Below are 17,112 nucleotides of genomic sequence, written 5' to 3' on the forward strand. Positions count from 1 at the left end.
CATTGACAGGGAAGATAACGTGTTGATGTCCCTCTGTTTACATGACTTGTCCATTTATTCCCATCTGGGTTATGTTCCTCAGGCAAAACTTGGTCTCATTTGGCACAACTAAATTATAAATATATGAGTTTGTTACAAACAAAACCTGAATACATTATCTAGATGGAGACCCATGTATGATCTTGCCCCAATTTCTGCAGTTGTGTGGTAAAGTCTCGGCACAAGCCCCCTCTTGCTACCTCGGAAAAAGTAGCTTTATGTTATGTGCGTGCTCTTCAGATTCGTGCTTCTAACACCAAATGTCTGAAAACCCCTCCCACAACACCACTTCCACATATCAGGAGTTAATACTTCTTGTTTAATACTTTTAACAAAACAAACTGCATGTGAAAATTCTACCAGGAAATTACGGTGGTGGTGAAGTGGATTGTTCTCAAATACAGTAGATTTTCATTCCATCAGCTACACATCAAATTTCTCTGTCAAAAGAAAGAATTAAAAAATGGAAAAAAAAAAAAAACATAAACCCAAACTATTGGTAATCCTTTGGGCCATCGTTACTATGCTATGCTATACTATACTTGTGCACCTTGTCTGATAAGGTTAAAGAGAAATGAATAGTTAAATAGCTAACATGTTAGTTACAAATGGTAACAATTAAATGTGTTAGCTTGAGATTTCAACTTAAACATACATATAAACAAACAAACTTGCATACACCCATATAGCATGGTGTTGTGTGTTCATAAATGAAGTGAAAAACGGACTGACCAAGACTTGGACTGGCCAAAATGCAGGTAGTTGATGCTGTAGAGATCCATGTCCTCAGTGTGCCAGGCAAAGGTGGTCTTCCACATGCCAAAGTACAGGTAGGGAGTGTTCACACCGTCTATGACGATTCCACACTCTTGCTCCACCATATCGAGCAGTGTATTCAGGTGGCCAATGTTCCATTCTTGAATGTCCTGATTCGGGACAGAATGCACTTTAGACAAAGTCAAACAACACAAGCTTGAACTAATACAATTACCTTTATAGTCTACAGAGTGGGCCACAAGTTTCCATTGACAGGGAACACGTATACTATATATACCTTTTTTTTTTTTTTTCAGATACCCTAGGACAGTGGTGCCCCAGTGCGGTCCTCAAGAGCACCTATCCAGCATGTTTTATATGTCTCCCTACCCTACACCTGATTTAAATCATCAGGATTGTTATCAGGCATTTGAACAGCTTTCTGATCAAATGAATCAGATGTGTTGGAGGAGTGAAACATGTATAAAAGGCTGGATAGGGGCTCTCTAGGACCAGACTTGGGCACCCCTGCCCCATATCATTGGTTCCAAAGTCCTTTGTATGGAATTTTATGGCCTACGCTATACATTTGTGGTTACACCACCAGATGGTGCACCAGCTTTGAAGATCCCTTTTTTTTGGGTATGGTGAGCAGGCCTTCTTGTGCCAGATGACATTCTTGCGCCTTTGTGCAAACTACATCTTTGTAAGCCAATGACCCTCCGTAAAAGCATGTGACAAAAACGTTGAATTGCTCAAGTCTACCCATTTACTGAATTATTCAATGTATATTCATCTTAAAAGATCTGCTATCTAAAACCTGTGTACCAGCTCTGTGACTGACATCTGATTTTGTCCATGATCAAGCAAATTTATGGTTGACCTCCTGCTGTATTCAAGACAGCAGGAAAATTTTGACAGGCATGGAGTTTGCCTTGCTGTCGACTGAAAATGACATCACAGTCCCTTAGGGCTCGGGTAACGACCAATCACAGCTTACCTACTTCTGAGATTGGTCATGTGACATTCACAAGCTGAAAGTGCATGACTAACCTGTATGTCCACTTTCTAAAACTTGATATAGAGAAGTCCAGATGAACTGGTGTGGCCATTCTATTTAATTTACTATGCTTTAAAATTGTGTAGGAATAAATGGTGACATCCCTCCAACACACACCTCATCATAGATAGATCCACTAACATCCGCCCCGTAGATAGGTGACACAAAAGTCAGGTTCTTCCAGTATTTCCTCTCAAGGTCATCAAAGTCTTTATGCCGTGGCGTGCAGTACCTAAAACAGGGTAAACACACGAGTTGAGTTAAAAAGGTACACAGCTGACAATGAACCTGCAATGAGAAAGTGACAGTCAAACCAATAATGCCAAGCATTTGTGTTTTAAACTTTAATCTGCAATCCTGACACTTTCATTGCTTTAGCGGAATGTGGAAAGCAGCTCCCGCAAATCATCGATAATTTGGGGGGATAATTTACTCATCATTCAGAGATTGTGCTGAATTTAAACTTTGGAATTTCAGACTCTCTACAATAAATATTGTTAGATTTCTGTAGTCCTCCATGAATGCAATCTGCTTATTTTTGTGTTGAATCAAAATGATTTTTTTTTTACTTTGGAAAACAATGATCATTCTTTATGCCTATCATCGTCATGCAACGGACAATAACTCAATCATAATTGTGTACTTTCAGCAGTCAATTTGAAATAATATGGATGGAAATTAAAACATGTTTTTGCTTTATGCAATTAACTGATTAATCGCCAGCATAATCAACAGTAATTGATTATTAAAATAATTGTTAGTTGCAGCCCTGCTTTTAACTTTTTTCTTTGAATTTGTTCTCTGACCAAAACTGGGGATATGGGACCGACACTGCATACCAATTTAAAACTGAGATTTATAGTGACCAAAACTAAAACGACAAACTCAGTACTAGAGCTTGATATTGCAATCTGAAGAAGGGTGACAGTTCACCTACACACGGGTCCATGAATATCTGGACATTGATGCAATTTGTAGCATCAATTGAAATGAAGCAATCAAGATGTGCTTTAAGTGCCGGCTGAGCTTTAATTTGAAGGTATTTACATCCAAATCAGGTGAACGTGTTGGAATTACAACACATTTTTATGTACTTTCCGCCTTTTTAAGGAACCAACGTTGGACAAACATAATCAAAAATCAATTTGTCACTTGTGAGTATTTTTTTGCGAAACCTTCCCATTACCATTTTTCGCAAAAAAAAAAAAAAAAAAACGATGAGTGTTTGGCTGCAGAGGTATAATTCTCGAAACATCGTGTCTCGCGAGATCTCGTAATTCTTGCGAGACTCACACCAGGTCGTGATTCGATTGAGTGGTAAGTGGGTGGGGCCTGTGCAGTCCACGCGAGGGATTCAACGCGGCGCGTGAGGCGGCTAACCGGGGTGCGCAGGATGACCCTTCGCAGTGATGGCCACCCCATAGCATGGGGGGCCCCAGCCAGGCGGACTTCCCCAGCCACAGGCTCAGGGTAGGCCCGGGGGAAGCTGAACGGTCAGTTGGCCCAAACACATTTTCATTGCAGAACATTATTACACTTCTAAGTCTTTGGTTGCTTTCGCAGTCTACTTTGGGTCTTTGTCCATCTGTATCGTGAAGCACTGACCAATGAATTTTGAAGCAGGGAAAGGATTTATCTGTCAATCACTGCACTTGTTCTCTGTGTTGTTCAAGGTCTTTTAGTGTTGCTGAAGTCATCGGTCCCTTCTCTCTTTCTAAGAATGTACCAAACAGTTGATTTGGCCACACCAAATGTTTTTGATTTTTCAGCCTCATGATGGCTTGCTTCACTGATAGTGACAGTTCTTGGAGCTTCATTTTGAGAGATGACCTCACCAGATTCCAAATGAATAAACCACACTTGAAATGAACTCTTGTCTTTTTATCTGCTCTTTGTAAGTGAAATAATGAGGGAATGACACATACCTGGCCATGAAACAGCTGATTAGCCAATTGTCCAATTACTTTTGGTCTCTTAAAAAGGTGGGCGGCACGTAAAACTATGCTGTAATTACAACACCGTTTACCTGATTTGGATGCAACTACCCTTAAGCTAAAGCTTAGAGTCTGCACTTGTTTTATGTCAAATCCATTGTGGTGTTATTCAGAGCTGGAATACCAAAAATCGTGTCAGTATCCAAATATTTATAAGTACGTTTAAAGGCTGCCATGTGTACACATCCATCATGAGATTGTTTCATCACCAGCAAAAACCTCTCGCATCCTTACCCCCCATCTACATGAATCAACGTTCAACCATCTACATAGGTGCATAACAAGAATATGAAGTTGGCTTTGAGTCCCTGTTGGGAGAATGTTTACTTACTTTTTACTGTTGGCCAGTTTCCGGTACTCCCCCACTGTCATGGACTTCTTCTGGATGTTGTACTGGGTAAACAGACCAGACTGACCAGTCACCACTTGCATGATGGGAGCTGGGATCACCATATCTTCAATGGCTTCATAGGATTTCCGTGGTTTCCAACCTTCCGGTGGAATCACCTAATCGGAGACACGGTGTTTAGCACTTTCAAGCATTTTTTTTTTTTTTTGTTATTGTAACAAGAAAAACAAATGGAGAAGCATTTTATTTCAAAAAGTACCCCAACATTACATTGCATTCAGGAGAACAGTAACCCAATCGAAGCAAAATCTACTTTTGAATATTCATGAGAAAACCACTCGTTCGAAATCTGACCTTTGTGACCAACAGAAATAGCTTTAAAAAAAGCTATCCATCCCACTCAGCTCAAACCAAATGTTTGCAATCCCAATAAAAGACATCAAAGAATATAAAATAAATATGGGAGTGAAATTTCCATGTCATCAGAAGCCCTTTAAGAGTTTAAACATTGAGCAGTCAACAAACATTTTAGGTGCAGCTGTGTCTTGAAGTAGCAGCTGAATATGTTGAATATTTCACATGGACTTTTTTTTTTTTTTTAAGATGACTAGTTTAGACTGAAAAATGTTATGGTACGGTAAAATCATTCCGTAATTTGAATTCAGAATCTGATGATTTCATCGAATTGCAAGCCTCGGTCCAAAAGGTTTCCATACTGAATGGTTCACAGATTTTACTGGAGTACTGTTGCACCCCTAGCAGCAACAGTTTAAGTTATGGTCAAACTAGAGTGGATCCGCAATAATGGAACCGTCACACAAGTGAATGTGAATACCTGTCTGCCAGGGGAGGGAGTATTGGTATTATGATTTATAGTAACATAAATTGGGCATTGCTTTAAATTTTAATCTATATCAGCTGTTTCACGTTCAAAGTTTGTTGTCAAGCTATTGTAAATATGTGCAGCCTCTCCACTTGAGATTCCTTCATCCACACCTTGATTTTATCTGGATTTTTATTCAATGATTACACAACGAATTTCTTTTGTGTCTTTTTGTTTTAACACTCAGTAGTTTGACCTGTAACCTTACCAAATCCACATTCTCAATTATCTAGGAGTGGAACAATTAAATATTTGTTCATGTGTTGTGCTCACCTTGGCTAGCCCAGCACGATGAGCTCCTTCACTCTCCATGTAGACAATGTATTTGGCAAAGTCTTTAAATTCCTCCATGGTTGGACGAAAGGTCATGATCTTGCAGTTGGGGTTCTTAGTGCAGGACGGTGGTGGTGGTGGTGGAGGCAGAGGAGCCTGGGGCAGCTCAGAATCAGGCGCAAGGCCACCAGCGATATATGGCTGTGAAGGCTGAGCCTGAGTGGCAGCTAGGGCAGGAATGGGCTGCGAAGTCACCTCTGTCTCAGGTATTTCAGCCAGCACTGGCTCCTGGATGGGAGTCCCATTTTGAGCTGTAGCCAACGATGCTGGAACAGGATGAGGAGGCACCATTGTATCCATGACTATGTTGGTCGCCATTGGGGACACCTTTAAAGGGTGCAGGTAAACCTAGAGAAGAAAATGTGGACATTCAGTATGTCAGTCTTCAACTTGCCAAAAACACCTTTGCTGAAAGAAAGTCGAGATGCAATGTCAATTTTTAAATGGATACCTAGATGATTTAGTGGTGACGTCATGACCAGGTCATGGTAGTTTCATTCACTTTTTATTAAAACGTGCAAGACTGGGAGATTAGATTATAAACCAAACATTGCCACATCTATAAAAAGAGGCCTTACCACAAGAGGTGAGAGAAGAAGCTACCGACACCTTACAGATTACTTATACTGATAGTATAAATTAGTGATGGACCTATTTTCGGCCGGGCCGATTATCAGGGCTGATATGTGCCCCCCCCCCTTTTTCCCCCGTTTTTTGAAGACAGAAGACAAATTCAAACTGGGTTACATTGGGTCTGATGGTTGCAGCGCGCTTCTCTGTTTGCTGTGACTCCCATTCAGCATTGGCCCGCCCTTAGCACCATCTGATTGGTTGCTTGTGCAGTTTGTAACAACCACTCAGAAGCGAAAATTGCATGTTCGCTGCTTCTTCAGAGTTATACGCATCGGGGGAGGTAAGGCTACAAACTTTAGCGAAATTGTAATAAATCTGAATCTTGTACAACTCACGACTACTTGTAAGATTACTTTGAGCCCATGAATGTCATATAAAAAGCTCGCCGCAGTAAACTGTCTTGCCTTGGGGCTAAAGCTAACCGGTCCCCCTTATCACAATGCGGAGCCAATTAGCTCTGTAAACCACATGACTCTGGAGAGGCTTGAAATAAGGTTACTGACTGTAGTGATAGGGAAGTAAGTATAAAAGTAAGAACTGAGTAGGGGCATGTGTGCGCGTCTGTGTGTGTATGCCACATGATAAGATGGTCCAGAATTTGATGACAAAGCACTGCAAGTGAAAATCCAATCTTGGAAACATTTAGAGCTATAATTTTCACTTTTCCTGCTGTTAAATTGTCATAAAGTGATGAAAGATCAGCATTACAGTGAACACTTGCCTGCGAAGCATCTGTCGGGTCAAAATCGGGCTACATTCGTGGAGTCTGAGTGTTAGCCAATGTAGCTAAACAGCACGATATTTGTGTGATAGTACTTGCTGTAAAAGTTTTCAAAAATGTAAACAAAAAACCATAAAACATAAAACAAGGAGACATTGAGACCCCCGCGGCGAGAGAGTTGGGTACCCGGCGGCTGGGTGTTACAGCCATCTCATTACCTCTGCGCCCCGCGTCCTAGACGCATAATTTTCCCACAGGACGCACAGTTCCAAATAATGTGCGTTTTTGGGACGCAAGGAAATTTCTCAGTCAAAACAAACAAACAAAAAAAAAAAAAACTACGGCAAGCCTGAGGATTTCACGGTAACAATAGTTACCGGTAGCATGTAGTTTCCGTGGCGTCATTTTAACGGTACCGAAAAATAGTTTAACCATTAAAGTCACCGCACACGACTTGACTGTGTGATCAACATGATTTCACTGTGCCTCCATGTGTGTTTGTGGTGTGGTGTGTGAGTGTGTTTCTTCTAATTTACTTTCGTTTTGTTTTGTTTTCAGTGTTGGGGGGGACGCAACAGATAACGTTATGTGCGCATGCGGGTTGCTATTTTAGTCGGCAAACTGAGGAATCGCGCGGATGGAAGTTTGAGATGGCGGCGAAAAAAACTCACAAAGGTCTACTCATTACGACATTTAAGAAATGGGAATGCCAGTCTGATTTTTCGTATGAATCGTCCAAAGGGCGTATGACTAAACTCACCTGGGATGTATGCACAGAACACGAGAGCGAGATACGACGAGAGGCAAGATTACGAGGCAAGTTGGTCATTAGATTTGTAGGCTAATCGCTATGAAAAATATTATGAAACAGTATTGGTTATTCTATAATTTACTGGTTGTAGCATGGTACCTTTATGAATAAAACATTCGTCACAAGGTGTAGTAATGCTAATGTTAACTGTTGGTAGAACTAATGATGACGTGTGTTAAATTTGAAGGTTGTTTGAAAAAAATGCCGACCGTAAAGTTTTTTTTCGAGGTAGAAATTCTCGGTCAGTCGGGTTACCGGAAACACACTACTTTTTTTTCTACGCCTTATATCAGACTGCATCTAAAGTCTCCAATGTAAGGAGTCCATTTCAGTCAACTGCTGCAGCACTTGTATCCACCATCGTCATGCCGGATCCAGAATGCACAGCCCATGCGCTCACAATAACAGCATCTGCTAATGCACTAACAAGGTGGAAAGGAGAGGAGATGTTGGATGCGTGGCATTATTTTTCATCCTAAAAAGACATTGCAGGTGAGTGCAAAACGTATGGTACACAAGTTTCATGTGGTTGCACAGAACAGGGTTAATTTAATATGACCAAGGAGGACCCTCCATCCCGGCAGTAACATCAGCTAAGCTCCTTGATGCTTCCTGCACAAGTTTTGAGCTTGAGAGGCTCTTGAGCATGGCATCAAATATGATGCAGGGGCACCTTTGATCATTTTGTCAACACAATTGATTATTATTTGTTTTCTGCTTTTATTAATAGTGTCTTTTTTATAGGAACCGTCGATTTTTGAGCAGTTGGAAAATGGACAATATTGGGCTGTCCACATCATGTATGGACTGATGGAGGAGCATTGTGTCATCACTTTTGATCATTTTGTCAACACAATTGATTATTATTTGTTTTCTGCTTTTATTAATAGTGTCTTTTTTTCGTCATTGTTTTTTTATAGGAACCGTCGATTTTTGAGCAGTTGGAAAATGGACAATATTGGGCTGGGGGAGTGAACTTGAATTGTCATTTTGCACTTTAAAATTACACATAGTTTTTATTTCAGGGTATGCAAATGTATTTTCTATTTATTCTATTCAATTTATGTTGAACATAGCAGTTATTATGTTGACATTATTTTTCAAGATCATGTATTCTAAATGGATTTTGTTAATGATTATTTGTTACATTTCGTTAGGCCAAACAAAAAAGATAGTGTGTTTGCGGTAACAAGAAATTTCAGCATAGGGTCAGTAGGTCGGACAAACTTTTTTTTTTTTTAAAGGTCAAACTTCAAAAATACCTCAAAAACCTGATGTGAAAGGAAAAAAAAATCCCCCCGCCGCTCCGCGGCCGGCGCTGCCTATTTAGTTTTCTCCCCGCTCCGGACTCGGGGGGCCGGGGCGCGCCGCCGCCTCCGCCCTCGGTTTTTACTCGGCCCGTGGTGTTCATCAAATAGTTCGCTTTATTTTTTCGATACATCAATGGATGCTATTTTCTTAACATCACGGTGCGAGCACGCGACTGTAACACAGAAAACGCGGTTTAAACTGTCGTCGGAGATCGCGGCCGCCGCCATGTTTCAATGTTGTTGACAGACGACAGGGCAAACGATGCACGCGCTCAACGTGAATATCGCGAGAGTTTGCACCGATGTAATCCCTCTACACAAAAATGTAGAGGGTTGTTTGAAAAAAATGCCGACCGTATAGTAAGTAGAAACACACTACTTTTTTTTCTACGCCTTATAGTAAATTGTTATTAGTAAGGTTAAAATCAGTCAGTGTTTCCCCTCATACATAGATATGCTGCTATACAACAAAAAACAAATACATACAGAGTGTTAAGATGCATGATTTTCTGATATTGCATCGGATCAATAATGGTATCCTTAGACGGTGCTACGTTAAGCCTTTCTGGGTGGTTGCCCCGTTAGGCCACCTTGAGTCATGTTGTGCCAGCCCTAGCAGAACCAGCACTACTGGCCCTGTCTATGCATAATATAATATTTTGAGGTCCAACGACTAGTTCATATTTTGGGTCTTTATACTGCATTATTAAGCCTTTAAGAAAAATACTATTTCTGTTTAGTTACCGGTACTTATTTTGCATGTTGTTTTTTCAGTATAAAAACCTCACTGAATATTCCACTCATTTAAAGCCATCCACAATATTAATCGTTTTTAATATTCCAACTGCCAGGCGCCATCCTGACATAACCACATTGTTCCAGAGACTCGACAACAACTCAGAGAGGTGTGTTCGTGTGAATCGGAGGTACTCAGAGTGGTTCCCCATTAACAGTGGGGTCAGACAGGGCTGCGTGGCCGCTCCTGACCTTTTTAACTATGTCACTGTCCACCTTATGAGCCGAGTCCGGGAGCAAGTCTCAGGCGTGTCATTTGGCAACATCCACCTGACCGACCTTGAATACGCTGATGACACCACCCTGTTCAGCAACTCCCTCCAACACCTCAGCAGTGCTCTCTCCGTATACCAAACAGAAGCAGCAAAGCTGGGCTTCCATGTAAGCTGGCAGAAAACAAAACTTATGTACCGGTATATTGGTGATGGACTCCACCCTTCCCCTGTTTTTTGGCACAAACGAAGTGCAATTGGTCAATTCCGTCATCTACCTGGGCTCCACCATTACAAGCAGCGGCGATCTCAAGCCAGAGATCGACCGCAGACGTGGCCTCGCGGCTATGCAATCGCTATGGCGGCCCCTCTGGGGCCACCACTCAGTGTCCCAAGACCAAGATGCACATCTATAATTCAGCAGTTCTTCCCATCCTCTTGCATGGTGCAGAATCCTGGCCTTTAAACAAGACCCTGGCCAAGAGGATCGACGGCTTTGACAGCAGGTCACTCAGAACCATCATGAACATCAGCTGGCACCTACATGTTACCAATGCAGACCTCAGAAAACGTACTCTTCAGCCCCCCCGCATCTCGACTGGCCGCTCAGAGGCGCATCCTTTGGCTTGGACATCTCTTCCGATTACCCCTGGAACACCCCACTCGCACCATCTTTTCATTCGATCCAGCTACAGCCGGCTGGAAAAGGCCACGCGCAAACCCCACACCAGATGGCTTGATGTCATTAGGGCGGATCTCAAGCACCAGGGCCTTACCCTGGAGGACGCAGCGGACCTGGCTCATGACCGTGGTCATTGGCGGGCCCTGGTGAAGCTGATCGGCTCTACGCACTGTGACGATCCAGCCGAATGAGACTGGGACCTCGCATCACAAGAGCATTTATTATTATTATTATTATTAGGCGTCATCCACCTGTTAAGTCATTTATTCCATTTTTCTGAAAGTATTGGAGGCATGATGACCTTGTGCAATTGCCCATCAAGTATTATAAGCTTGGAAAGGATTATAATAAGGTGCAATTGCAATCTGATGGCAACCCTTTGATCACCCAGTATCTTGATGAGTCGAAGGCCAAAGTATAGCAGGTAGTGCGGTATGGAGAACGCAAAGCTGAGTGGAAGTCTTGAGAGCGAGGGAAAAATAGAGGAATACAGGCAACTGACAAACAAAAGACACTCACTTCAGAGTTAAAGCTACAAAGAGATTGCCATCAGTTGATACAACAAGGACGGAGTGAAAATAAAGACGCAAGTGTCATATAAAAGAAGTGTCACCGGTCAAATGGAGACACAAGGTGAGCCGGAGCCACAAGGCAAGTCACGTACAACTTTATTGTCAAATGCGCTGTATGTGCAACATACAGCACAGGTGAAATTTCCTCCCTCTCAACCAGACAACAAGAGGAGCCGGTGTGGGTGCCCGCACCGCCATCAAAAGAACAGTTAACATGTGTTTTTTGTTGTTTTTGTCTTTTGTCACATAGTGTTGTTGTTACGTCGTGTGGACCTGGTGTGGATTGTTTTCAGCATTTTTGGCCATGACATCGTCAAAGAAGAAGAATCTGTGCGTGGTGGTTGCGCCTTCTCGGCAGCACACATGTAGCAGCACTGATTTTTTTGATTGGGAGGAATGTCGGCGCCATTTGACTGTCGTTGCTGGACAGCCCTGAGGTGATTGTGTTTTGCTCAGTGGAGATGTAGGCGCTGTTGGACAGTCGGCGTTGGTGCGGCTGGATGGATGGCTGCTGAAGTTGAGGATGAGGAGAGAGGAGCGTCGGCGCGGAGCGCAGATGCGTTTTGGAACTGAGAGTCGCCGCTTGGAATTGAAATGGATTTCCATGGGACAGGAGAAGTGAACCAATCTCTTTTTTCGTCAATGGATGCTACAGCTTCTTGTTGACTTTGAAACTTAGCTTGTAGCCGACGTGTACACATTTTGAGCATGATGTCTCTGATCCACTTGTCAAAGGACACTTTGATTATCTCCTCTTTCATCTCAAACTGCTTTAAACAACAAAGCATGTGAGGGAAAAGTGGTTAGGACTGCACGACTGTCCGTGTTTTATGTTGTGTGTTGTGTTTATTATTTTACTTTATGTGAACTGTTTTGTTAAGCGCTTTGTTACAGCTGTTGCTGTTGTGAAAGCGCTATATAAATCAGCATGTATTGTATTGTATGATGTCTTTGATCCACTCCTCTTTCATCAAACAACAAAGTGTATGCAGGAAAAGTGGTTAAGATTGCACGACTGTATTATGTGTTTTGTTGTATTATTTTGTCATTTTATGTTAACTGTTCTTTTGATGGCGGCACGGGCTCTCGCATAGGCTCCTCTTTTCTTGTCTGGTTGAGAGGGAAGAAATTTCATCTGTAAATTGCACATAGAGCGCATTTGACAATAAAGTTGTACTTGACTTGATACCCTGGCCAAGTTCATAGCATTGTGAACATCACAACAGGATAGAAATCCAACACCAAACTAAACCATCAATGAAAAAGATGGAGAACCACTGCTGCACTAGAGCAAAGGTGGACCACACTCCACGCTACTTATCATGTCAGCTAAGTGAATATTTTCAGCCACATATGCAAACATTACATGTTAGCATGCTGATACAGTGCATTTTTTTGCTGAGATTTCCCTTCCAGCCAAGTTATAACAAATTAAGTTACTTTCATCCAATAATAAAAGAAGCATACAATGAGCAAACTGTATATAATATCAGAACATATATTTAGGTGTTGGATGTGCTTCTAGTTTCCTTGTACGTGTGATACAATGTCGTTTTAAGTATATACCGTATGCCATCCATATTATCAGGATCAGACAGGACCATTACGGTAACTCAACTATTACGGTAACTCAACTGCTGTGTAAAGGAATGGTGACCCCCATTCTTCAGAACCAAAACAAATGAGGGCCTATACCGACCATTTCAATACGAACTGGTTCACGATCATTCCGCAGGACGAATCATTCAGTCAGCGGTGAGACATTTTACAGTGGGAGAGCTGATCAAAATATTTGATTTCGATTTTGATCACACTGGTCACGTTACTAAAAAACAGTTGCTAACGAACAGATTAGCAGGGAGGATCTACTATGAGCGCTAACATAGTTTCCGGGAAAACAGAAAACTATCTCACTGATGAAAGTTTCCGCTTTAAAAAGGTATCCTGCATTTAAGTCCGAACTGGTGCGGATATATGTGAATTACGTTTCACGGTACCCTTACATTGCTGTATCAGACTTCAACAGAGGTTAGCTCCCATTTAGCTGTGCCGTACGGGCAATTAAAGGAAGGGGGGAATAAAAACACCACGACGACCACACGTCGATTAAATAAGAAAAACATATATGCACGTGAACACGGCGGTCCAAATTAGGGAATCGTTACCTCCTGCAGCGGAGTGTCGCCTCTCTTTGTATTTTTCAGTCGACGAAGTGTCGTTTTCTACAAATTTGATGGCCCGAGCTTCCTCTAGTATTTAGCAAGCTAAAGCTATTCGTGTCACGCCCACCTCTGAAATTGCACATTACGATTGGCCGAATGACACCAATAATAGCGGGTTGATCACAAACTCGATGATGCGATTGGCTCGTTTGATCACAGACAGCTAAAGCAGCCAATGACAGCTGTTTAACGCTATAACGTATACGTATTTAGTTGCCGTTTATGCCAGGCACGTACACAGTCGATACGTGCAGATCCTTGGAGAAAAAAGTTAACGTCAAAGAATACACGTTCATGTTCAGCCAAACAAACTACAAAGATTTTCTAATTTTTTTTTATTGAATAACAATGATACGATAAAATTCGCAAAGTGTGCAAGCAGTTCTAAAACCATATCAAAACTAAAATGGACATTATACAATTTCAGAAAATATACATTTCCCATTTTGTAAATGTTAGCCTCAACAACAGAGACCAGCTGCCAGGTGGTGGCTATTCAAACTTCTGCAATTAATGGTAAATTATCATAGAAGGCAAGCAAGTCATAGGAATTACACAAGTATATTCAAGATCCAGCTCAAGAGCGATGTGTGGAATTTTATACATTTCAGCATTTCCATACTGTGACTATTTTTAGTAGTTTTAAAAAAGGTCCTGTCCCTAAAAGGGGACAAATGACTGGATAGCAATACAATTAATAAAATGTAAAAAGAGAGAAAAAATACATGAGACTTCTGGACTCAACAAAATAACAGCTAAATGGAGGTTTTACACAACACTCTTTAAGCATGTTTCTTCGGAATTAATTCCAATTATGTGATTTTATCAGGGCAAAACACCATGTTTAACAGGCTGACAGAACAGCCGCTCTAGTTGGGCCTTGGTTTCTCAAAAAAATTTAAATAAAGATCAGGGTAAAGAAAGCAAAATCAAAAAACCGCCAAGTCAAATGATGCCTAACTGATGGTTTAATGTGCAACATCAAGTTGAATTTCATGACTGTAAAATTACCCTTGTTGTAACTGAAACAATTTAAAAAATTTGAAAAAGCTGATTTGGGGGCATAGCTTAAGATGTCGAACATCCTCTTCAGGAGCAATCAATTAAAACCACACAAAACAAATGTCTGACACTTCTTTCTCAGTGGAGTTAACAAGTATTAGTAAATAGACCAAAAACTGTAAAAATCACATTTCATGGTTGCAACGTCATAAAGGATACAGGCAGTAAGAAACCAAAAAACAAACAAAAAAAATTATCATAACTAACACATCATTGAAGAAACATCATGGAAGACAGAAGCACTAAAAACCACAAGAATGGTAGATTTATAATTCATAAGAATATATTAGGAGAAACGAATTCTTTGTTGCCTCTAAACGACAATTGCCCTTTCACTTTGCATTGTTTCTACCATGGCTGAGTTGCAGCTCTTAATCATCGGCCATTGCTATAACCTGGGAAAAATTGATTCAGGATCTCTTGTAGAGACTTGTTGACAGTCATGGAGTAGTTTTTGCCCAAGTCATGTCTGCAGGCCGGGCAGGTGTATACATCTGCCCTGAAGGAACGCTGAAGGCATTCCTGAATGTTCAAAATAAATATATTGTCAGGTCAGCTATTAGTTTATAACACACACACACACACACACACACACACACACACACACACACACACACATTTTTAACATAGGCATTTTATTTTACCACACACACGCACGCACGCACACGCACACACACTTTTAACATAGGCATTTTATTTTACCTTGCAGACATTGTGATGGCACTCAGTGGTGATGGGCCGATAGACTACTTCTTGGCAGCAAATGCAGAGGAAAACTTCTTCAACTTTGTTCAGAAATTTCTGCAGAGGCAAAATATTAGATGTGTGAGAAAACATTTTTTTTTCAAACAATCCATTTTAGTTTGTATTTCTTGCTCTCCTATTGTCAAAGAAACACCTAAGTCTTCAAATCTTGAGCAGTCAGTCACTTTAACAAACTATGTTGTTGCCTTAAGGTCAATTGATTCATGTTTTTCACAGACATGTGATTTTAGCAGGAACCGACAGCAATGCTCACCGGGCCGAGTGACAGTGACTCCATGGCTTCATCCCACACTTTCTTGTTTTGCGTGTCATCCTTAATGAGTGCCTTCTGCTCTCCAGACAGCTTGTATACTTCCACTTTCACCTTCTTGGGACTCTTGGCTGGTGAATTCTTGGTGGATTCTGTCAGGTGAATAGGAGAATGCTGAATAGTAAATACACTAATAAATGAAATGGTACAAGAGGTACTGGAATTTTCTTCAAAACTGTTATTGAGGTAAGAAAAATTAAAACAATTACATTTTTTTCCCTGGCCTACTGATTAGTCAAATACATTTTTCAACTTAATGCCTTTGTATAAAATTGTCCTTTGGTCTGTTATCATTGAATAACAATTCTATAACATTTACATTGTAGACGAAATGTTGTGTAGCGTAATTTCAGGACTATTAAACGCACCTGATTAAAAGCCGCAACAGCTAAATTGACCCATAAAAAGAAATAAATAAATATTTGTCCACACACTAGGAGGGCAGACAGTTTCGTGGTCCACTGCGACATGTTTGATAATTTCATAGGTTATCTGTGACGAGACTGTGGGTAAATCTACTAACCGCTTTAAGGTCGTCAGTAAAAACTCATCAATAAACTGCATCACTTTAAAAGCTACAGGATTCAGAGGTAAAGTAAAGTAGCGTAAAGGAAAAGTAGCAGCTTTTCGACCGTAAAATACAGAATAAGAAAAAAAGTAGCAGCTTTTCGACCGTAAAATACAGAATATTCCAAAGTTTTGCTTGCAGTTTTCCCTTGGCACCATAAATCATTGATTAATTAAAAAAATTAAATAAAATAAAAAGGTGGAATTCACATGGGGTGCTGACGTTTCACAATTGCAGTCAATATAATGTTAAAAAAAATATCAATTGTACCACCCAAATGGAGAAAGTCATCTTACCAATGCGCTGGGACTCCCTCTTTCTCTTTGCCTTGCTGGGTGTCTCCTCCTCTTCCACTTCATTTTTATTCTCTTTCTCCTTCTGATAACCTGCAGGATACTGTCCCAAGATAAAGTGGATTCAACATTGAGGCAAGGAAGACAGCTGTGTCATAAAACTCAAATATTGCATGCACTTTTTCCGACTCAATGTATATAATACAATAAGATAGGATAACCTTATATCTATCTCTATCTGCCCCCCATTCCTTTTCCGATCCGCTTTATCCTCACAAGGGTCGCGGTGGCGTGCTAGAGCCTATCCCAGCTGTCTTCGGGCAGTAGGCGGGGGACATCCTGAACCGGTTGCCAGCCAATCACAGGGCACACAGAGACGAACAACCATCCGCGCTCACACTCACACCGAGGGACAATTGAGAGTTTTCAATCAGCCTGCCATGAAGGTTTTTGGTATGTGGGAGGAAACCGGAGTACCCGGAGAAAACCCACGCAGGCCCGGGGAGAACATGCAAACTCCATACAGCGATGCCAGAGCTGGAATTGACCCCGGTACCTCACTGTGAGGTCGACGCGCGTCTGTCCCCCATTCAGAGGCCAGGAAGCTTGAGGGTTCTGCGCAGTATCCTTGCTGTTCCCAGCACTGCACATTTCTGGACTGAGATGTCCGATGTTGTTCCCGGGATCTGTTGTAACCACTCATCTAGTTTGGGGGTCACTGCCCCGAGTGCTCCGACCACCA

General features: G+C 41.4%; 2 protein-coding genes across 2 annotated transcripts in view; both read right to left on the reverse strand.

Moving 5' to 3' along the window:
- The window catches only part of kdm4b (lysine (K)-specific demethylase 4B), a 30,696-nt gene extending 17,267 nt beyond the window's left edge, over positions 1 to 13,429 (reverse strand). The window contains 6 exon segments of the mRNA XM_019875323.1: positions 137 to 145; positions 772 to 965; positions 1,973 to 2,087; positions 4,181 to 4,356; positions 5,355 to 5,762; positions 13,316 to 13,429. Of these exon segments, the coding sequence (XP_019730882.1) occupies positions 137 to 145; positions 772 to 965; positions 1,973 to 2,087; positions 4,181 to 4,356; positions 5,355 to 5,732 (872 nt within the window). The 5' untranslated portion in view covers positions 5,733 to 5,762; positions 13,316 to 13,429.
- A 265-nt stretch (positions 13,430 to 13,694) lies between these two features.
- Positions 13,695 to 17,112, reverse strand: part of uhrf1 (ubiquitin-like with PHD and ring finger domains 1) — a 14,391-nt gene continuing 10,973 nt past the window's right edge. Inside the window, exons 14-17 of the mRNA XM_019875322.1 lie at positions 16,374 to 16,473; positions 15,453 to 15,601; positions 15,137 to 15,235; positions 13,695 to 14,956 (exon numbers count right to left, since the gene is read on the reverse strand). Coding sequence (XP_019730881.1) covers positions 14,810 to 14,956; positions 15,137 to 15,235; positions 15,453 to 15,601; positions 16,374 to 16,473 — 495 coding nt within the window. The 3' untranslated portion in view covers positions 13,695 to 14,809. The remainder of the gene's footprint in view (positions 14,957 to 15,136; positions 15,236 to 15,452; positions 15,602 to 16,373; positions 16,474 to 17,112) is intronic.

This window comes from Hippocampus comes, unplaced genomic scaffold, assembly GCF_001891065.2.
Source record: "Hippocampus comes isolate QL1 unplaced genomic scaffold, H_comes_QL1_v1.1 scaffold132, whole genome shotgun sequence".
In the NCBI taxonomy this organism is placed as follows: Eukaryota; Metazoa; Chordata; class Actinopteri; order Syngnathiformes; family Syngnathidae; genus Hippocampus; species Hippocampus comes.